At 33.8% G+C, this 24,294-nt stretch overlaps 1 protein-coding gene across 3 annotated transcripts in view; it reads right to left on the bottom strand.

Annotated features, from left to right (window-relative positions):
• Window positions 1-328: 328 nt before the first annotated feature.
• Window positions 329-24,294, bottom strand: part of LOC127847155 (uncharacterized) — a 28,317-nt gene continuing 4,351 nt past the window's right edge. For 2 of the 3 annotated variants that reach the window (XM_052378857.1, XM_052378858.1), the window contains exons 2-6: window positions 13,631-13,723; window positions 13,137-13,187; window positions 7,884-7,937; window positions 6,028-6,107; window positions 329-4,632 (exon numbers count right to left, since the gene is read on the bottom strand). In XM_052378857.1, coding sequence (XP_052234817.1) covers window positions 4,597-4,632; window positions 6,028-6,107; window positions 7,884-7,937; window positions 13,137-13,187; window positions 13,631-13,723 — 314 coding nt within the window. In that variant the 3' untranslated portion in view covers window positions 329-4,596. Of the gene's footprint in view, window positions 4,633-6,027; window positions 6,108-7,883; window positions 7,938-13,136; window positions 13,188-13,630; window positions 13,724-21,819; window positions 23,050-24,294 lie in introns of those variants that run through there. The other variant, XM_052378856.1, reaches the window with a different exon arrangement.

The raw sequence follows: 24,294 nt of genomic DNA, 5'->3' as shown, positions 1-24,294 counted from the left end.
CATGTGTCCAAACTAAAGGTTTTGAACTTTTGTCGTACTTCAATTTTTAGTTAAAGTGACCTTGACCTTACCTGACACGCCCTAAATACAATCCCAGGCTAAGTCTGCATGCTAAATTTAATCGAGATTGGTCAATGTAACTAATATTATTCACCGCAAATCATTTCGGCTTTGTTGCTCGACAAAACTATGCACTTTTATTTGGAAACATTACGTATGGCCTTGACCTAAACGAGCTATCTGGTATTTGTGTTTAATGCAATCGCCTCGTGTAGATAAAGATGTTGGCAAATTATTTTGAATTCTTTAATACATGAGGAACACAGAATTCGAAAAAGCACTTTATTATATATATTTTATACATTGTATTTGCAAAAAAAGCATTGTACATTTGCATACAAACACAAACATCGCTGGAATACTAAGAAAGTACAGTACACGCAGTCGTGTTACAATAATGCATGCCAAAGATATAAAAATATATTACAAAAGTACTTATAGTTCTGAAGGTAAATTAGTATTAAAATCTTTATTTCAACCATTCCTACGAACTTTTATACATGCGTGTTCAAAATGTTTTTGTATAACTGCAGATGCTATTTGGCAGCTACTGTTCGGACCATGAATTGAAGGGGTTACCATTCTACGTATACAATTCTAAATAAAGCATTTTGTTTCGAGACATACAACGTTATACTTGTCTTATTTATTTACAAACTGATCTCAATATAAATATTTTGCATGAAACTATTATCTATGCTTTAATAGCAGATGTGATGTGATTTAAACAAATTGGTATGACTTGCAACCCCAAAATAAATGAACAAGAGTTTCTGTTTCTGTTTTACAGAAAGAACATTTGTCAGAGTAACTTTTTTTCATTTTCTTTAACAAATGATATGTGGCTACATGTTGTATGTTGTGAGTCACTCTTACTTGGAACCATTGGTTGCATGAATCTTTTGTGATTTTTAAATACACATTCTAAGCATTTAATACTTAAATGGCTATTCCATTTTACTTGGCCTGTTCGTATTTTATTGTTGTGTATGAATATGTTATATATTTGTTAGTTATTTTTATTGTGCAACAATAAAAGCTTAGTATATCCTAGAATGATTGTGAAAAAATAAGTATCATTGATTCTTGTGATATTGTGTATATTAATATGCTATGTGTTCATTCTTTAAGTATGACTTTGACCTTAAAGGTAGCTTCCTGGTTTTTGTGTTTATTCCACAGTCTGGCATTGGTTAAGATTAGTGCCAAGTTATTTTTAAATCCTCTAATACATAAGAAGATTACAGCTAAAACGAGCTCTTTTTTTACATATTTTTTTTTTACCTTTGACCTTTAAATATGACATTGACATTTAAGATAATAATGTGGTTTTTACGTGGAACATATTACTTGACACGACACAGATTAACATTTTTGCCAAATTATTTTAAATTCCTTCAATGAATTCAGATATATTCAGCTATGGAAAAAAACCTAAAGAGATAGAAGTTAAAATTTTGACCTTGATACGACCTTTTAATTGCAAACCACAACTTTGCTTCGAATCAGAAAACCAAAGCCTAGGTCTATTACTTACAAAGCCCTGAAAATTCACTTCGAATTATACATGGATCTAATGTCAGCTCAAGTTATATAATGATGCATATTTGTTTTCAATGTTATGTTAAAATCAACAATTAATGAACTGCTCCAAAGCTATATGCCATTTTTTTAACAAGTAACTTTAATGAAAGTTGTAAACTAAATCTGATACTTTACGCAAGATTCAATCAAAATATAAAAACCAAAGGCACCCATCATAATATAGTCAACACAAAAAAACAAAACAAATTAACACATCTTTTTGAATAACATCCAATTTTACACGCAAAAAGCTTCTATGAATATTGAATTGGACACATATAAACAAATTTTAATACGTGAAAGCATAATTGCAAATACAACATACATACAATTAATTGTACCTTTATGCTCAATGATCATAAAGGTAACACTGATGTACCCTTATGTTTAATGATCATAAAGGTAACACTGATTTCAACTTATTGCTTTAAATTACCAGAATTATGTGAAAGATTACATAAAAATGATTGATAAAATAAATCATTTAAAAAATCAGTAAAGAATCATCACACAAGCATGATTTCATAATGCCATGTATGCATACCATTGCATGAATACTTAAATCGCCTTTCTAAAACTGTTTTGATCAATTTATTCGATAGGTTATAATATTGTGTGTTGAAGGAAAGCCAGCATATTTACAAAACTGTCAGTTGTTTATACATACATGTGTTCAATGCCACAGTCATTAATAAACTATGAAGTTTCAACTAGTAATTTCACGCCTGCACTGAAACTTCAGTCTTTTTATTTTATATGGTTGAAAATATTTCTGTGATATGTAATTGTACCTAAAATGTGTATGGTATTTTTTTTATATGAATAAGCAGGTTATGTTTACCATTTGTATAAAAAATCAAATAATATACATGTACCTTTAACAATAAAAGAAATATTGATTTCATTGCAACTCAACTAGTATTTATTCTTTATTATAGTCTCAATTACATACAATAAAACAATACAAACATTCAATTATATACAATAGACAAATGTATGTAACCTTTCTATATTAGAAATATCAGAGACTTTTGATTAGACAATTGTTAACCTTTCTATATTAGAAATATTAGAGAATTTGCATTTCTAATCATGTAAACCCATATGTATATATGTTACAATTACCAGAGTTCCAAATCTCTACAAATCAGTTCTATATTACATAATAAATCTAAGAAGCTGTTGCTTATCCTTTTTTAAAACATCGTTAAAATAATTGATTTAAAATATTGAGTTCAAATTCGAGCACTATTGCGCAATTAAGATTTTTTTAGAAAATCGAGTATCACCCCGATCATATCGTAGATGACCTGATTAGCAACAACTTCTTAGAAGCCTATAAAATACATTATTGTTACTTAAAAACAACGAAAATACATTATTTACAATTCTACCACGGCACGAGACTTGTTTTCTATATACAAAGAAGAAAAACTACTGTTGGTTATTCCCCCGATATACCTATGGTTGTCACTTTGATTGTCCGCGCATTGAATGAAGACGCCGTCAATTGATTTTAATTGTTGTGGTGACGTCACGTTTTCTCGGAAAAGTGGAGGACGTTCGGTTAATATAATTGTCCTTTATAACCTTTAAATCGCGGATAACTTATTAATGAAATCGTGTTAGAATCGAAATAATCGACGGGTAACCGTTGGTTATTGCGGTGATAACCAACGGTATGTCGTTCCGATTCTTCTTTTAAACCACTCGGGCTACGTCCTCGTGGTTTAATTCCTACGCATCGAAACTCCATAACGTTGGTTATTACCGCAATAACCAACGGTTACCCGTCGATTATTTCTTAAGTACATAAAAGACGACGTTAAAAAATATCATAACATGTTATGGCACAACTTTACACTAACAGCTTGTCAAATAATATATGGCTTAAGTCATGATACAAATAACAATCAAGAAAAGCATTGCTCTATGACGACTTAACTATATGATAATACACAAACATAAAAATATGTTTAAAAATATGACTATACATGCACGTATTATATCTCATTATGAACACTTTTAAAAATACTGACTCACATTGTATTTGTTTTATATATTTAACGAAATCCCAGAAATGCTTAGTAATCCACATCCAAAAATTTCAACAAAAACACAAAACTGTAGTTATGAAATCAATTGCTTACAACATATTTTTACAGAATAATTTACGAGAATATTTTAGAATTTGAAAGAATATTTATATGTTGCTGTCCCAAAAGTATCTACAGAAAATTTTTGGCGCAGTCGGGTTTGTATGGTCCTATTAGCAATATATTTACTTCCAATCAGATAAAACGTTGATGCATATAAACACTAGAGCACTAGTTCAGAAGAAGTGGTAACAGAAAAAACAACATACACAGCAAAATACATTTTGTGTTTGTCCAATCAAAAACTCGTTCATGTACGAAAGACATCTACACTATTGGGAAATACCCCCTAGTATATGCAGATGCGTTCACATGACTCATAAACAAAGAACAATTATTTGGTTCTACCACAAATAAAAGTAAAGACAGCTTGTTTGTGTAAATTTGTTGTTTCGAACTCATTAAAATAATCAAAATTTGATGCAAGGAACAATAAGAAGATTAAATTAACATGCCTCGTTCATATTCAAGTGTTGGTTTAAAATCAAGTAATGTAAATTCTGACATTAAAATCATATATACTAAAGAAGTTAATAACCTTAAAAAATAATATTTACTTAAAAATATGGTCATATTTAATTTTACATACTGCTTGTCACTTCATATTGAACATGCTTTCACATAATGCTTATCACTGCTGCCAAGTTACTGGTATTTGAAAATCCATCCATGCGGAACAAAGTCATGCTCAGGACCCAATGTTCAGGATGGATTTTGTATATTTGACCTAGAACTGTGATCTTGACACGGTTACTGTTATCTCGCAATTACCACTTATCCTGAGAACCATCGTCAATTATGAATTTTGGTCCTCTTGACGATGGCCATTGACCTGAAAACGATGAAAAATTACATCAGGGTATGTGAAAATCTCTTAATGTATGGCAGAATCCTAACAAAATAAGGAATATTTGATCCAAATTTCAATTTCTTACATTTGCCGTCAGCGTGTGATTTTGACCTTAATCCTATAGAACTGAGTCTTAACTTTGATACAAAGACCAGATAAAGGACAACAATTATACATAGTTATTGCAGAATCCTTTGATGTATTATATAAGTGAAGTTATGGACAAATTATTAATAATTCTTTTAATTTATGATCTTTGACCTCAATGTGTTACCTTTAAGGTAATGGGTATTGCATGTTGCTCAGCCCCAGATAAGAACAACTGTGGTAAGTTTCATAGATATGCCTCATTTGCTATAAGAGATACTGCTCAAGACAGAAAAAATCCTTTACACAAATGGTAGTTTCAAGTAAAAAAGAGCCATCACTCTGTTATTGACAAATGGTTTGTTTTCCATAAGACGTGTATCCTTCTCTTATCCATATATATACATTCATACCAAGTTTCAATGAAATTTGCCCGAGCAGTTTCAAGATGTTGCTCCAGACACAAACGTGTGTTTAATTTCAAGTCAGAATGGGTCATATCTTCTCATATGAATTGTGACGGCATATATATATATATATATATATATATATATATATATATATATATATATATATATATATATATATATATATATATATATATATATTGTACCAAGTTTCAGTTAAATAGGCGGAAGCAGTTCTAAGATATGGCACCGGGCACAAAAGTGTTCCGGACAGATGCCAAAACAATATCCTTTCGCGCGGGATAACAAGCCTAATACGATGAACAAGACACATTTTTTATACAATCTGGTCCTTGCGATTAATTATCTAAATCATGAAAACCATCGTCAACTAAGCATCTTGTAATAGCTAGTTACAGGATTACGAGTGACCTTTTGTTAAAAAGTATGGCATTTTTCCAGAAAGTAAGTTTTTGCCTACAAAAAAGAAGGACAAGTTAGGATATGTTTAAACATATGGGAAACAATACTGAAAAGGATATTCACAAATTCCTTTCTTTAAGATCACTTACACATTAAAGTCATTCAACTGTTAAAGTTTAAGCAATTAAGATCCAACTAATCATTTTAAGTGGAATTCAAAACACAAAAGTTTGGGACGTTATTTTATATTCTAACGTGGAAAAAACACAGATATAGGGTCACAATTCTGCTCAACAGTTGTGGAAGCACAATTTCATTTCTTTTCCAAAAACTGCACATTTAGATCAATCACAAGTGGTCATTAAACCATTAAAGTTTGCCGAAGATCCATTATGGAGTTTGAAACAAAATGTTTACGGGACATTATATTATATTTTTTAGCAGAAAAACATCTACTTACCTCAGAAGTGTCTAAACGGTCTAAAGGCTCGGTTGTTTCTTGGTGGCTCGTCCTCCTCCGTGGAGAAGTAGTGTCTCTTCCTGTGGTCGAACAAATTTTGAAATGGTGCATTTTTTTCTGCTATCCAATCAGCATTTTGCATGATATAAGTGCATGTAAAACTAACAATAATTTGAGGTTAGACATCAAGTGTGACAGACACACAGACAGACACACAGGGGTACATCAAATGTCTCTCAAACCACTTTAGTAGTGGGAGGCATAATCTTTATGACCATAATTTGTTTACCTGTGTAAGATGGGTGGACCACCTATTATACCTTGTTGGATATCCTACTATTTCACCCTGTTGGATGGGTGAATATTTATCAAACTTGGTTGTAATCATATTATGAATACCTTGTTGGGTCTTGTGGTTCAAAACCGTCAAATAAGGCAAAATCATTGATAAACCTTTTTACAAATAATAAATTATAAAAATAACATTTTAAGCAGCACTCTTAATTTCAAGTTCTATCAAATTTTATGTCATTTTGTAACAAAAAAATACAAGAAAAAATGTAAAAGAAAATTTTCATTTCATGAAATTAAAAAGTATTTAGACATTAGACCAATAGTATACATCAGGTAACCTGATGTATACTACTGATCTGATGTCTAAATATGTGTATAACATGGTCTTTAATTCGAGGTGTAACAACCAATTGGGATTTAAACAATCTTGCGATATCACAATTAACAGTCGAATTAACCCCTAGTGTCCTGTACAAATTTAAGACAACACGTGGGTCTTATAATGACAGTTTGACAATCTGGAGTAAATAATTGGAAAAAAAGAAAACACAAGCTAGTTTATCAAAATAACAATTTATGTTAACCTCCGATTAGACGTCTTTTACTTCTTGTAAGTGAAAAATTGTAAAGCACAATCATGAACATTAGTAAGTGAAGAACTAGGAATATTGTTTGTAACATCAATGACTCAGTGCAACCAATAAACAACTAGACCATATTTCACAATATAAATGGCTTAAACTTAAGTTTATCATCATCATTATCTGCATCATCATCATCTTTTCATTATCATCAACATTCTTGCCTTAATGTCATGTACATACTATTTATTTATTCAAATGTGTACTGGATTTACAAAAGGTTTATGATTCCTTCATTAATATGAGAACACTACATTTATATAAAATAACATAAATGCACTTTTCAAAAACAGTTCATGAACCGTTCATAAGTGTTGTTCGTAACAACCATTGTGGCAATGTTTTTAAACAAATCGGAACCATTTCCAACCTTAGCCTAATTTATATTAACACAAATCGTGTGACCAAGTTTCAGGAGGTTTGACATTAAAATTTGCCTCTAAAGTGTTTATATTTATAATGTTGACCACGCATGCTTCACGATTTACGATAAAAAAAAATGGAATCACAAAAGCTCATCATGAGCACATTGTGCTCAGGTTAGCTATAAAATCAGGCATTTGAGCATTTTTAATTTGGCTAATGAGATCAATTGGCTAATGAGAATTCTAGAAGAAAATTCCCTTTGCCTTTTTTTAGTTTGGCTCTCTTTTTGATACATATTATTTGGTAAGTTTCTTTAGTAAGTGTTATAGATTTAATCTTCAATTGTGTGAGCATTTTGTGACATTCATCAAAAACATATTCAGTTGACAATAATGATGTTTGACAATTTACAATTTTAATCAGAATTTCTAAATAAATCAAGGGCTATAAGACCAAACAACAACTTCAATAGGGACATTATTATACCAAATATGCTTTTGATTTTTTTTTCATTTAATAAGAATTATTATGCCAATAAACAGAAAATATACCTACCATTAGCAACACAACATCCCCAATCCTCGATCACATACCTTCTGCATTGTTCAGCTGCAAATGCAAAAATATTATTAAACCTCAATACCACAATACATTCATAACATACCAGTTCAATGATTTACATTCACTATTTACAAAAAAGAAAAAGAACATGCTTTAACTTTTTCAGTACAAGGGTTTGTTAGTCCATCCAGTCATCCAAGTTACTAATCATTTAAATCTGATCAATATCCTTCAAAGTATTAAAAAGAATTGCAATTTGAAAAGTCCCATAATAAACATGTGCTCAACATTTACTTTGAAACTAAACTGCTCTGAGCAGGTGTTGTGATGTCAGGGTCATACTGATAAATGTGGCTTATGGTCGTGTTCTTTTACCCTACATAATACCCAGACTTTATTCAGGACCAGGCATTATGGAAACAAATATTATGACCAAGTTTTATTGAGGTAAATACAGGGTCATTCAAAATAATGCCATCATTTTAAATATGTATACCAAGTTTTGTGATCATTTCTTATGTATTGTTTGGGTAATTGCTGTATTATGTGCAATTCTTTTTTTAAGTATCTCACCTGAAATCAGATATCTGGACAAACAGAGTGTTATGAACAAACCTATTTTCACGTGTAAACTAACTTGGTTATCATGCCCTACGTCTATTTTTGGATTATATTTCAGTTATTGCAGACTGACAAAAACATATTTTTAGTTACACTGACAAGACCTTTGACCTCTCAAGAAAAACGTTGTGCAAAAGCATAAAATTGCCCTTTTAAAAGTAAACGAAGTTTCATGCAAGTTTGCAGTACTTTTTAAAAAAATTGAAGGAGCCAGTTTTGAGTATGGACTGACTGACAGACAGACATGACAAACAGAAGAAAACCTAATGATATTTCAGAAGGGATCTAACAAGCAAATTCGTTGAATTGATATCACCCACCAAATAAATTTTTGTTTATGGATGGGTGCAGAATTTAATGAAAAGGTGTAAGTGAAAAGATAACAAAATCCGAAATAAAGTAGAAGAAACAAATGATGCTCTTAAAAGGTGGTGTTATTTAAATATGATCATTGTTGTGCCATATTCAGCATTCCTTGTAAATACTCACTACCAAGTTTTAATTCAATCTACCAAAAAAGCTTATAGAAATATATTTCTAAGGAAGACATGGTGATAACTCTGCAATTAAAAGGCGCTGTGTAACTTATTATTAGTGACCTTGACCTTGGTCATAGGTACATGGGTCTCACTGCCTAAAAACGATGAACAATTACACCAGGGTATGTGAAAATCTCTTAATGTATGGTAGAATCCTAACAAAATAAGGAATATTTGATCCAAAGTTTTTACATTTGCCGTCAGTGTGGCAACCTTGACCTTAATCATATAGAACTGAGTCTTAACTTTGATACAAAGGCCAGATAAAGGGCAACAATTGTACAAAGTTATTGCAGAATCCTTTGATGCATTATATAATTGAAGTTATGGCTAAATTATGAATAATTCATTAAATTTATGATCTTTGACCTCAATGTGTGACATTTAGGGTAATGGGTCATGCATGTTACTCAGACCCAAATAAGAACAACTGTGGTAAGTTTCATAGCTATCCCATATATGTAATAGGAGATACTGCCCAAGACAGAAAAAATCTTATACAAAAAGGGTAGTTCCAAGTATAAAGAGCCATCACTCTGTTTTTGACATATTGTTTGTTTTCCATAAGACATGTATCCTTCTCTTATCCATACATTCATACCAAGTTTCAATGAAATTCGCCCAAGCAGTTCCAAGATGTGGCTCTTGACACAAACGTGTACTTAATTTCAAGTCAAAAAGGGTCATAACTCATAACTTCTCATATGAATTGTGACGGCATTTGAAATGCACCATCCTCTTATACATATATATACTCGTACCAAGTTTCAGTGAAATCGGCGGAAGCATTTCTAAGATATGGCTCCGGACACAAAAGTGTTCCGGACAGAGAATGCCTAAACGATAACCTTTCTTCTACGGCGCTGGATAAGAAGCCTAATACGGTGTACAAGAAACAATTTTTTATACAATCTGACCCTTGTGATGTATAATCTAAATCCTGAAAACCATCGTCATTTATGCATCTTTAAATAGCTAGATACAGGCTGACTAGTGACCTTTTGTTAAACAAGAGCTGTCACCATAGGATGACTTATGCCCCCTATAAATGCTTGATAGAAGTTATAAGCATTTTTCAAAACCTAAACGCAGATTTCGAAACCTAAACGCAGACCCTAACTTCAAGGTCAAGGTCACAGGGGTACAAATTTGTGTGCGTATGGAAAGGCCTTGTCCATATACACATGCATACCAAATATGAAGGTTATATCTCAAGGGACATAGAAGTTATGAGCATTTTTCGAAACCTAAACGCAGATTTCGAAACCTAAACGCGGACCCTCAGTTCAAGGTCATGGTCACAGGGATAAAAATTTGTGTGCGTATAGAAAGGTTTTGTCCATATACACATGCATACCAAATATGAAGGTTATATCTCAAGGGACAAAGAAGTTATGAGCATTTTTCGAAACCTAAACGCAAATTTCGAAACCTAAACGCGGACCCTACGTTCAAGGTCAAGGTCACAGGGATAAAAATTTGTGTGCGTATGGAAAGGCCTTGTCCATATACACATGTATACCAAATATGAAAGTTATATCTCAAGGGACAAAGAAGCTATGAGCATTTTTCGAAACCTAAACGCAGATTTCGAAACCAAAACGCGGACCCTAAGTTCAAGGTCAAAGTCACAGGGGTAAAATTGTTTGTGCGTATGGAAAGGCCTTGTCCATATACACATGCATACCAAATATGAAGGTTATATCTCAATTGTCGCAGCACAATTTCCTTTCATTTCCATCATCTACACATAAAGGTCAATCACATGTGGTCATTCAACCATTAAAGTTTGCAGAAGATCCATTATGTAGTTAAAGATGAGTTTGAAACAATCTGTTTAGGGGACATTATATTCTATAGTAGAAAAACAGACAGCTACCTGATGTATACTACTGATCTAATGTCTAAATATATGTATAACATGGTCTTTAATTCGTGGTGTAATAACCAATTAGGATTAAAAAATCTTGTGCAATCACAATAACAGTCGAATTAACCCCTTGTGTTCTGTATAAATGTGATACAACCCGTAGGTCATATAATGACAATTTGACAGCCTGGAGTAAATAATTGGAAAAAAGGAAACACAAGTTAGATAATCAGAAGACAAATGTATGCTAACCTCCAATTATACGTCCTTTACTTCTGGTAAGTGAACAATTGTAAAGCACATGATGACCATTAGTAAGTGAAAAACTAGAAATATTGTTGTGTAACATCAATGATTCAGTTCAGCCAAGAAACAACTAGACCATATTTCACAATGTAAGTGGCTTAAACTTAAGTTTATCATCATCATTATCTGCATCATCATCAACTTTTCATTATCATCAACATTCTAGCCTCAATGTCATGTACATACTATTTATTTATTCAAATGTGTACTAAATTTACAAAAGGTTTATGATTGCTTAATTAATATGAGAACAATACATTTATATTAAACAGGAGCACCGCATAACGGGTGCCACGTTCGGCTGCGGGTGCAGTTTTGAATAGATGAAAGCTTGTCAGATTTTTTTTTTAGAGGTCACAGTGACCTTGACCGTTGACCTAGTGACCCAAACATGGGTGTGACATGTAGAACTCATCAAGGTGCAGCTACATATGAAGTTTCAAAGTTGTAGGTTGAAGCACTTTGATTTTAGAGCCAATGATCAAAACCTTGACAAAATGTTAAGGTTTTAGCACGACGCGGACGGCGGACACGACACAACTAGCTGGCTTTGACAATACTTTTCATCGAAAAAGCCGACCTAATAACATAAATGCACTTTTCAAGAACAGTTCATGAACCGTTCATTAAGTGTTGTTTGTAACAACCATTGTGGCAATGTATTTCAACAAATCGGTCCCATTTCCAACTTTAGCATTATTTATAATGGAAACAAATATTGTGACCAAGTTTCATGAAGATTTGATATAAAAATTTGCCGCTTAAGTGTTAACATGTATAATGTTTACCATGCATGCTTCATGATTTACGATGAAAAACAGGCAATCACAAACGCTCATCATGAGCACATTGTGCTCAGGTTATCTGAACATAAGAAACTCAGGCATTTCAGCATTTATAATTTGGCTAATCAATTCACTAATGAGAAGTCTAATAGAAAATTTCCCTTTGCCTTTTTAGTTTGGCTCTCTTCTTGATACATATTCTTTGGTAAGTTTCTTAAGTAAGTATTAAAGATTTAATCTTAAATTGTGTGAGCATTTTGTGACATTCATAAACAAGAGCTGTCACCATAGGATGACTTATGCCCCCTATAAACGCTTGATAGAAGTTATGAGCTTTTTTCGAAACCTAAACGCAAATTTCGAAACCTAAACGCGGACCCTAAGTTCAAGGTCAAGACCACAGGGGTAAAAATTTGTGTGCGTATGGAAAGGCCTTGTCCATATACACATGCATACCAAATATGAAGGTTATATCTCAAGGGACATAAAAGTTATGAGCATTTTTTGAAACCCAAAACGCAGATTTTGAAACCTAAACGCGGACCCTAAGTTCAAGGTCAAAGTCACAGGGGTAAACTTTTTTGTGCGTATGGAAAGGCCTTGTCCATATACACGTGCATACCAAATATGAAGGTTATATCTCAAGGGACATAAAATTTATGAGCATTTTTCGAAACCTTAACGCAGATTTCGAAACCTAAACGCGGACCCTAAGTTCAAGGTCAAGGTCAAGGTCACAGGGGTAAAAATTTGTGTGCGTATGGAAAGGCCTTGTCCATATACACATGCATACCAAATATGAAGAGTATATCTCAAGGGACATAAAATTTATGAGCATTTTTTGAAACCTAAACGCAAAGTGTGACGGAAAGACGGACAGACAGACAGACAGACGGACCAGACAGACGGACAGTCCGATCACTATATGCCCCCTTTTCTTCGAAAGGGGGTATAGAAAAACGTATTCAATTGACAATAATAAATTTTAACTTTTATTTTCAATTTTCTAAAATAATCAAGGGCTTTCAGACCAAACAACAACTTCAATAGGGGCAAAATTATACCAAAGTTGCTTTATTTTCTTTTAATAAAAAATATTATGTCAAAGAACAGCAAATATACCTACCAGGAGGAACGTTAAAAATCAATTTATGAAGACACTGATTGCATTTTCTACCTGCAAATACAAAAATATCTGACATTAAACCTCAATACCACAATAAATGCATTAAATGTTAGTTCAACGACTAACATTCACTATACACATTTGAAAAAGAACATGCTCAAACTTTTTCAGTGCAAGTGTTTGTTAGACAATCCAGTCATCCAAGTAACTCTCTCTCTCTCTCTTTGGTGTACAAGGAACATTTTTCATACAATCTGGTCCATGCGATTAATAATCTAAAGAAACATTTCAATCTTCTGGTCACGTAAAGGAAATGTTACTCCGAATTTATCAATAGTCGACTGCCTTTTAATCTAATTATGCACCCAGTATTGTACAAATGTCATTGTTTAGTTGTTGGTATACTGATAATCAATGCCTTCCTTATATAGCTTGATCATTTTTTGACTTTATATACATGTACTAAAATAATGTGTCCTTACTACTGCTCTTACATTTTTTCGCAGCACATCTTATGGCGAAGAGTGTCATGAAGAATACGGTAATCATTCCACAAATCAATCCGATACACAAGTAATCCAAATGATCTGCAATAAAAACAGCAACATTATTAACATAACAGAATTTTGTGTGACCATGGATTTAGACCTAAGCTTTACCAGCTTATTGCCACACTTGTGGTTCGCTACTTTTAAGTACTTGTCGGAGCATTAACTTTTACATGCATGGAAGGATTTAAAAATACAATGTTGATGTTAATAATGTTGACCTTTTTTAGCAAAAACAAGATTGCTATCTTTAAGGTCAGTTATAATTCAAGGTCAAAGGTTGAAAACTAGGTTTAAATAGGGCACAAAGGAACTAGACAATTCTGAAAAAGTGTGAGCTGATTCATGAAGATTGGAAAAAAAATGACTTCATGAGTATAAACATGTTGTTTTTTTATTTTACATAGTCACCTATTTTTTTAGTTGACATGACCCAGCTTCAATCTCAGCAAAGATTGTGTTGGCACAAATGTTCTGACCTAGTTTTATGAGGATAGGCAAATAAATATTGCTAATATAGCATCAACAACTTATCACTATAGCCATATAAGGAAAACTCCCCCGCCCTCCGGAGGCAATGTTTTCAACAAACCAAACACATTTTTTAAACTCGGTCGAGAAAAGATCAAAAAGTATTCTGAATAAATTTCATTTAGATTGCACTTAGCATGTGAACTGAAGAGTGTTTACAAATTTCTTAGGTTTCACTATAACCATTATTAGGCAAAATGCCCTGCCCTATGGTGGCCATGTTTTTCAATGGACCAAAACCATTTTCAAACTCAGTTTAGACATCATAAGAATAAATGTTCTGAACAAGTTTTATGAAGATTCAACTAAAAATGTGAGTGCTAACAAGGTTTTACTGTTGCCATATAAGGGAAAATGCCCCGCCCTTCGACGGCCATGATTTCCAACGGACCGGAACCATTTTCGAACTCATCCAAAATATCATTAAAACAAATGTTTTGACTAAGTTTCATAAAGAATGGACAGTAATTGTTACTTCTAAAGTGTTAACAAGGTTTTGTTAAAGCCATATAAGGAAAACTACCCCGCCCCCTGTCGGCCATGTTGTTCAACCAACCTGGGCAATTTTCAAACAATTTCAAAATTTCCAAGACATCATTTGGACACATGTTCTATCCCAGTTTCATGTAGATTGGACCAAAAATGTGACTTCTAGATTGTTAACAAGGTTTTAGTATAGCCATTTAAGGAAAACTGTCCCGCCCACTGGCGGCCATGTTTTTTAACAGACCAGAATCATTTTTGAACTCATTTAATATATTATTGAAACAAATGTTCTGACTACGTTTCATGAAGATTGGACAATAAATAATACTTCTATAGTGTTAACAAGGATTTACTATAGCCATATAAGGAAAACTGCCGCGACCGCTGGAAGCCATGTTTTTCCACTAATCGGAACCATTTTTGAACTCGTTCAAGATATCATTTGACAGGTTTTTTGAACAAGCTTCATGAAGATTGTACAATAAATGTGACTTCTAGAGTGTTAACAAAGCTTAACTATAGCAATATAAGAAAAACTGACAAGCCCACTAGCGGCCATGTTTTTCAACAGACCCGAACCATTTTTAAACTCATTCAAGATATCATTAGAACTAATGTTCTGACTAAGTGTCATTAAGATTGCAAAATAAATGTGACTTCTAGAGTGTTAACAAGGTTTTACTATAGCCATATAAGGAAAACTGCCACGCCCACTGGCAGCCATGCTTTTCAACCAACTAGAACTATTTTCAAACTCGTCCAAAATAACATTGGGACAGGTTTTCTGACCAAGTTTCATGAAGATTGGACCATAAATGTACGTGGCCTTAAAAGTGTTAACAAGGTAAATGTTGACGATGCAAGACAGACGATGGTCAAAAGGCGATCACAAAAGCTCACCGTGAGCCCGTGTTTAATTGAGGCTTAAATTGAGTTACATTATGTTTACCCATATCACATGGTATGTTACAAGCAGGATGCCTTTAAGGTCAAATATTTGCTTAAAAGTCAAAGGTATAAAAACAAGAGGGCCATTGTGGCCCTGGGTCACTCACATGAGTAGGAGTAACCTTAAGTAATGGTTGTTAACGTTGTTTTGTAACAAGAAAGGGTTTGTTGTTTTGGCAGACAAATAAATATACGTGTAGGTTTTTTGTGTTTGTGTATGTTTTTTTGAAATAGACAATTGTTTCCCATTGTGACAAAGGTTTATTTTGAATAAAAAATATCTGGGGACAGAAATTTACTTATGCATAATCAGCTAAAGAATTTGGAAGTACGTTGTTATCACTAATTGTAGTCAAGCTTTGAGATCATGAAATAAGCATCTCAGCAACTTAGGATGTTATACGGGATGACGAGTTTCACCTTCTTTTTGCCAGAACAGCTTTAGAAACCGAAAATAACGTTGTTTTTTTCAATAGATTGGGTGTTTATGAAATAGTTTTTGTATAATTAAATACAATATGTTGAATTGTTATCATGTATCAAAGTCAGTTGTAAGGAAGTAAATAAGTATGAGAACATCTACTAGATATTCAACATTGATATGCATTTTAGGTACCAAGCATCTGACACTAAATCTTTCTCATAGTAAAAATATAGTTTATAAAATATAGAAGTAAACAGACACAAGAAATATGAAGAATTATCATATCCAAACAACTGTCAAACTATTTGGAATTTAAATGCACACAAAATAGGTAGCCTAAATACAATGTTTTTGCAAAAACAACTTCCAAAACTAATTAGTTATTTAACCAAACAGTGTTTGTGCTTCGTAAAAATGTGATTCATTGATTTTTAATACCCAAATGTTCACATTTTGGACAATTTTTTTTAACTACCAGAACAATTTTCAGACTCACATTGCAATGATAATTCCAATTTAGACAACAATAAAACCTCTTTGATAAACACACATTAACTTCTGAATGACTGCAAACTGTATGAGCAGTCTATCTTATCAACGGTGTCTATCTGACATCAAGATGAAGGCCTTTAATGTGAGAGCAATTTCCAGGGAACTGTTAAAATAATCATCATCATAATTTTGACCCTACATCCTCATTACAACTAGAGTGTTTAAACAAGGTTTTTCTAAAGCCAATAATGAAAACTGCCCCGCCCCTGGCTGACATGTTTTTCAACGAACCGTAACCATTTTAGAACTCAGCTGATGAATCATTAAAAAATACTCTGACCAAGTTTCATGAAGAATGGACTTTAAATGTGACTCCTAAAGTGTTAACAAGATTTTACTATAGTCAAATAATGAAAACTGCCCCGCCTCTGGGCGGCCATGTTTTTTAATGGACCAGAACCATTTTCAAACTCAGCCGAGCTACCATAAGAACAAATGTTCTGACCAAGTTACACGAAGATTGGACAATAAATGTGACTTCTAGAATGCTTACAAGGTTTTACTATAGCCATATAAGGAAAACTGCCCCGCCCCCTGGCGGCCATGTTTTTTAAAGGACCGGAACCATTTTTAACCTTTTAAAGGACCGGAACCATTTTTGTTCTCTCATCATGAGAACAAATATTCTGACCAATTAACATGAAAATTGGACCATACAGGTGATTTCTAGAGTACTAACAAGGTTTTACTATAGCATTATACGGAAAACTGTCGCGCCCCCTGGTGGCCATGTTTTCAACCAACCAAAACCATTTTCGAACTCAGCTGAGACATCATTTAGACAAATGCTATTACCAAGTATCATGAAGATCGGACAATAAATGTGATTTTTATAGTTATAACAAGCTTTTTCTTTAATTTGAACTTGTGAACTAGTTTTACCCTCACGTGACCCAGTTTTTACTTCGACTAAGATATCATTGGAACATATCTTTTGACCAATTTTCATGAAGACCGGACAAACAATGTGGCCTCTACAGTGTTAACAAGGCAAAATGTTTGACACTGACGATGGACAAAAAGTAATCCCAAAAGCTAAAAACACATTTTATTTTTCAAATATTGTTTTTCTGATTTCTGTTTCCATCATTCATGTAATGATACAGAAATAATACTACACAAAGTACATCAAAATAAATTGAAGAACAGCACAACGAGATCCAGATGGCTTCCTCAGAAGTCAATGGCATATGTTTTGATAAAATGTCAAACTAGGTTACATATTGCTAACATACTTATGAGGTTTGTAAGAGCTCCAAAACTTATCATGTTTTAAAGGATATCAAAATATATTTCCTTACATTCTAACCTATATGAGGCTCTCTAAATGGAAGGCCCAAGTCATCCTTTGAGGTTACAGGTTGTAAAGGAGAACTAACTAGTTAACAATATTGTATGTCCAATATCTAAATGTTCCTCTTTAAGACATGAATAATGAAACAACTTGGAATCCATGTATATATATATCCATGTATATATATATATATACAAACTGGTGTGTCTTAGAGAAAAAACAGATGATTATCCTAATCGAAAAGGTCTTTACGTCAGGTCAATGTTCAAACGTGAGCAATTGTATTACCAAAATACATGTAACAACTCGACACACCTGCTGAATGACATGAGGCAAGGTGTAAAGCACAACAACGCGATGGATACATTTTATGTAAAATGTACTATTTTCATGTCAAAGTCAAAGTCCATTTTTGTTGTATTAAGTTTATGCTCTGCTTCTTCTGAATGACAAAATTTATTTATATACATATATCTCACATAAGATAATTATTAAATATATAAGACCATTTTTGATACATATGCTTAAAGGTAGTTAGTAACAGGTAAAGGCAAAAAATCAAGATCAAACGACCCATGTATGAAATTAAAAACAAAATACTAAACCCCAAACACTTGAAGCTTCAAAAAATATTTTTGTGTAAATTATTTACTTCATAAATTTACCTAAACAAGGGCTGTTTGTAAAACATGCATGCCCCCCATATGGGCTGTCCGTTGTAGTGGCAGCCATTGTGTGAATACGATTTTTGTCACTGTGACCTTGACCTTTGACCTAGTGACCTGAAAATCAATAGGGGTCATCTGCGAGTCACGATCAATGTACCTATGAAGTGTCATGATCCTAGGCAAAACCGTTCTTGAGTTATCATCCGAAAATCATTTTACTATTTCCGATCACAGTGACCTTGACCTTTGACCTTGTGACCTCAAAATCAATAGGGGTCATCTGCAAGTCATGATCAATCTACCTATCAAGTTTCATGATTCTAGGTGTATGCGTTCTTGAGTTATCATCCGAAAACCATTTTACTATTTCGGGTCACCGTGACCTTGACCTTTGACCTAGTGACCTCAAAATTATTGGGATCATCTGCGAGTCATGATCAATCTACCTATGAAGTTTCATGATCCTAGGCGTATGCGTTCTTGAGTTATCATCCGGAAACCATTTTACTATTTCGGGTCACCGTGACCTTGACCTTTGACCTAGTGACCTCAAAATCAATAGGGGTCATCTGCAAGTCATGATCAATCTACCCATGAAGTTTCATGATCCTAGGCGTATGCGTTCTTGAGTTATCATTCAAAAACCATTTTACTATTTCTGGTCACCGTGACCTTGACCTTTGACCTAGTGACCTCAAAATCAATAGGGGTCATCTGCAAGTCATGATCAATGTACCTATGAAGTTTCATGATCCTAGGCCCAAGCGTTCTTGAGTTATCATCTGACAACCACCTGGTGGACGGACCGACCGACAGACCGACCGACCGACATGAGCAAAGCAATATACCCCCTCTTCTTCGAAAAGGGGCCTAATTAAGTGACTTTTTGGGCAAAACCATTTTGACTAAAAACTATGACTTGAACAAATTTAGTAGAGGACGGGGACAATACCATTTTAAACACACCAGAAGAGGACCACTAAACGATGTTACACACAAAATATCAAAGCACTGGAACTTGTTGCTAATTCAGAGATTAAACAATAAATATCTTTAAAAAAGATATACGGCTTTGATTTCGTTTGGTGTTTTTGAAAGATCATCAATTATATCAATGAGAACAAAAATAGCAAATGCCATTTTCTGCGCAGTACTTAGCTGCATCACACGCCAATCAATTCGGGGTTGTTGCGCAAGATTTCGTTGCTTATTTCGCATTATTAGATATTATTGATCATATACCTATAGATATACAGAACAGAAATACAAAAGAAGAATGGAAATCAAATAAAAGCCTACAAGTCAACCGGCAACACACGAATCATCCATACATATTTTAAATATGCATATGCGCGTTACTCGCACATACCTGTATTAGTGGTTTGCGGGACATATGTTATTTGATTCGATTATTAATAGTATTGGGAATAATCGTTATGGTTCTTTTTTCCCCACCAGCCTAGTCTCTCAAAGACTTCTTATGATTATATCACATTGCATTTGAATACTTTTTGAGTAATGATCTGCACAATACAATTAAAATGTAATTATGCCAGCACAAGACACAAGACCTGTGTTTGTGAAACACAATGCCCCATACTGAGCTTGAAGCCGCACAGCAGCTATTTTAGAGAAAATTGTTAAGTTCAATGCCCATAACTTCGCCAAATCAATCAACCGAAACATAACTCACACTTCATCTGTAAGTCATGTATGAAGACTCAAACACCAATAATCAGCTGAACATCTGAAAGCGTTTTGTAAAAAAAACACCTGAAAAACGGTAATTATAGAAAAAATTAAAATATAAAAGTCCAAGGCCCATATCTTCGCAAGAATCAATGGACCGCAATGAAACTCACACTTCCTCTGTAAGTCATGTAGGTCGACTCACACACCAAATATCAGGTCAATATCTAATAGTGTTTAGGAAAAAAGTCCGGAAAATGGAATGCTGGACGGACAGACGGACGGAGAGTCCGACTGCTATATGTCACCCTACCAGGGGAAACCAAGGCCCATTATTCCCTTAACACTAAAGAGTTATAGTTCTTGCACTCTGCACTTCCCCGCAATATTATCTGTAGATTTATGAAGGATAATATTACTATCATAAATTGTCATGAAATTATAGATTAAACTAAGGGCAATAATTCCTATATATTGCAAAAATTGTTGTGGTACTTTTAATGTGTACTTCCTCTCAAAGCTCTTACCAATAAATAAAGTTTTATGTGAATATTTTCACTACTTATCAACTTATGCTTTGCATAAAGAAATTAGAGTATGTAGTGCTCTGTACAAGAACAACAATCACGAAAGACACTAACTCAAAAATAATATAGAAATAGTAATGGTCTTATACCCTGCACTTCCTCTGAATGCCTTTTATCAATGAATTTAGATTTATTTTAATTCATTCAATACTTGAAGTTATGCTCCTCACATGAACAATTAATGATGTACCTCTGTAAATCTGTAAATACTCAGGTGACCAATTGTCCATATACTCAGCATTTTCTCTTAAACCGATTTATGATTGTATGAAGGTTGATTTGAATAGCTTCAACACTTGCAGATTTATGTTCTACACAAGAAGGCCAGGATTGCCCTGAGACACTCACCTGAGATCAAGAAACCAAGTGTTAAAGATTTGACAAAGTGAACGTGTTCAGCGTACACAGCTTTACACTTAAAAAGACATTACATTATGCCAGCAGACCCGAATGAATACACTTCATTTTTTCCATTGGCTGATTTGAGCATAATCCCCAAGAACATTGGCAACATCTCCGCGTCTTTATAGTTTAAGGATATAACACTGTTCAGTGTATGGAGATCATGTGGACTATTCTCTGCATGTTCATATGAAACATAGACACACATTTTGGCCCAGTTACAATTAACAGGGGTGTGATTGAGGTCAAGTTTGAGGGGAGGAACATTCTATAGACTGATTTTGACTACGCGATTCGCGTGCATAACGCAATGACATTTAAATAAACACCTTCTTAAACTTATTAACAAGATTTATTTATGAAAACATTTTTTTAAATCACATTTAATATATTATGCAGTCACCAGTTTTAATTGTTATCAAAATCAATGTAATATCTCAATGTCGTTAAATTCGAAATAAGGTCAACAATGTTACAGTGTTCAACTAACGACAATTAACCACGAGATCCCTAGTTCCAAGATTTTTTCACATGGAATATGACTTTAGCCTTACCAAGCCAGTCGATCTTCTGTGCCCATTCAGAAAGTGGTATCGTTTTCTGATTTATATCCTCTGTTGTTTCTTCGTTTTCCAATATACGTTTGTTTTTCAATATTTTTTTCAATCTCCGAGATTTTGTGACATTCGTTTGTTCAATTGTCTTCATTTTCGCTTCACAAAGGCGCCATTTGCAATCAAATGATAAAATAAATATGAAAAACATTTTACAAGGCCGATGTTAATTGGAAGATTGGGAAACGACAGCCAATAACATTTCTCGATTCACAAAATGCTAAGTTAGAATACCAGTGTAATTTGCGGAGATGTTTCGCGGGCCGCGGATTTTTCGGGCCGGTTATGTAATACACCCGTGGATTTGGTCGAACCCCCCTTCGCGAGTTTTACGAATTTACGCGAATCGAAGAATTTACCCCGAACAACAAAATCCGCAGATCCTTGACAAAATCACACCCCTTATTGTTATGCATTGCATGCCTGTAAATTTCATCCCAAAGACTTTCAGGGCCAGTGCTGGGTCAGTAAATCGTCAGGGGAAGACGAAATGTACTATCAATAAACGCCTTATGGTGATAACACAGTATTGCTTTCAAGATATAAAATAACACACATTTTAAGGGAAAAAATGAATGAAAACCTATTGGTAAATGCCATTTGTCTTGTATAGTGAGACAATACTATCTTGTGACCTTGCTGTTGGACACACCTGACCCAGATTCTGACCAAGTTTCAGGCAGATTGAGTAATACATGTGGCCTCTAGAGTGGTAAACCTTCTTCTTCTAAGATTTGATATGGTTATCTTATTTTTGGATGCATGTTATCCAGATATTGTCCAGAAAAAATGTTGACAAAGTTTCATCAAGACGAAAAATGTGGCCTCCAAAGTGGTAGCAAGCTAAAAGTTTACAAGACCCACCAATCTCCACAGGACGCCAGTCATAGAGCAATTATTCAATATTTACCAGCAGTGACCTTGACTGTAACCCACTTCATATGAAATCTAATGCCAGGTTTGGATATATGTTATTTGTGTTTTAATTTTCAACAAAATAGCTCAATTTGTTATGTAGCGAAAACTATTTATGTTAATTTAATAGTGGTGACCTTGTTCCACTCTGCAATTCCATAAAAAAGTTTTAATAGAATGAATGTACATGTACACACATTCACTTTCTTGGTATTATCACTAAACTTATTCTTTTGTTTTTAAAAGGAATCCAGTGTGCTATTTTCAGAAACAGCAACCGTGATGTTAACCTAAATTAAGCAAACTACAATCTTAGTAAGGTCTGGGACTCAGGCATCTATTTATTAAGCTGTATTACAAAAGCTCAATTTGCGTTTAAGTTATTGAGCAGAAACCATTGCTTTATAATTACATAACCTAACCTTGATTTAGTATCCTCCCCAACACAAATTATATGGGATACAAAGCTAGGTCTGAATATAATGTTTTCATGTATGAAGTTTCATTACCATAACTCAATTTGTTATTAAGAAATTAAGCTAAATTTATATGCTATTCTTAGTAACAGATATTCTTAACCCTGCCAATCCCTTACACAATACCATCAAAAGAGGTATTGATACAAAGTTTCTCAAAAGGAAATTTTATTATAAAATCAAAGTTTGAACAGCTTACACTTGTCTATACAGTCCAACCAGTGAACAGTAGTCAGTCAAGGGAAATGGTCAAAGTGACCGCTGTATACATGTGCCCGCTGTTTTCATGTGACCATATTTTTGATGATGGGCACTTGTGAGTATAGCTTGGTCGTTATCCCACCCAGCCGTTGGCACACAGTGTAATATAAACAAAGGCTCATTGCCAATAAAACGTATAATAACCCAAGAGCTGTCAGAGGACAGCGTGCTCGACTATTCGAGTGCTTGCATTTAATAGATGACCTTTCCAAAAAAAAAGAAAAAAAAAATGTTGGGGGGGGGGGGGGGGATTCTGGGGTCGAGCGTGGGGGATGGTTTGGGTGGAGTCCATTGTGGTGTGTGAGGTAAGTGTTGTTTTGTCAAAGTATGAATCAAATGTGATCATAAATAAAGAAGTTATGTCAATTTAAGCAAAATTTATTAATTTGACCTTGAGTCAAGGTCATTCAAAGGTCAAGGTCAAATTCAACTTGCCAGGTACAGTAACATCATGATAGTAAGAAAGTATTTGAAGTTTGAAAGCAATAGCCTTGATACTTTAGAAGTAAAGTGGATCAAAACACAAAATTTAACAAACAAGGACTGTTTGTAAAACATGCATGCCCCCCATATGGGCTGTCCATTGTACTGGCAGCCATTGTGTGAATACGACTTTTGTCACTGTGACCTTGACCTTTGACCTAGTGACCTGAAAATCAATAGTTGCATCTGCAAGTCACAATCAATGTACCTATGAAGTGTCATGATCCTAGGCAAAAGCGTTCTTGAGTTATCATCCGAAAATCATTTTACTATTTAGGGT

Source organism: Dreissena polymorpha, chromosome 10 (genome assembly GCF_020536995.1).
Source record: "Dreissena polymorpha isolate Duluth1 chromosome 10, UMN_Dpol_1.0, whole genome shotgun sequence".
Classification (NCBI taxonomy): domain Eukaryota; kingdom Metazoa; phylum Mollusca; class Bivalvia; order Myida; family Dreissenidae; genus Dreissena; species Dreissena polymorpha.
The sequence above is the reverse complement of the archived record's forward strand: the minus strand, read 5'-3'. Positions and strand labels throughout refer to the sequence as shown.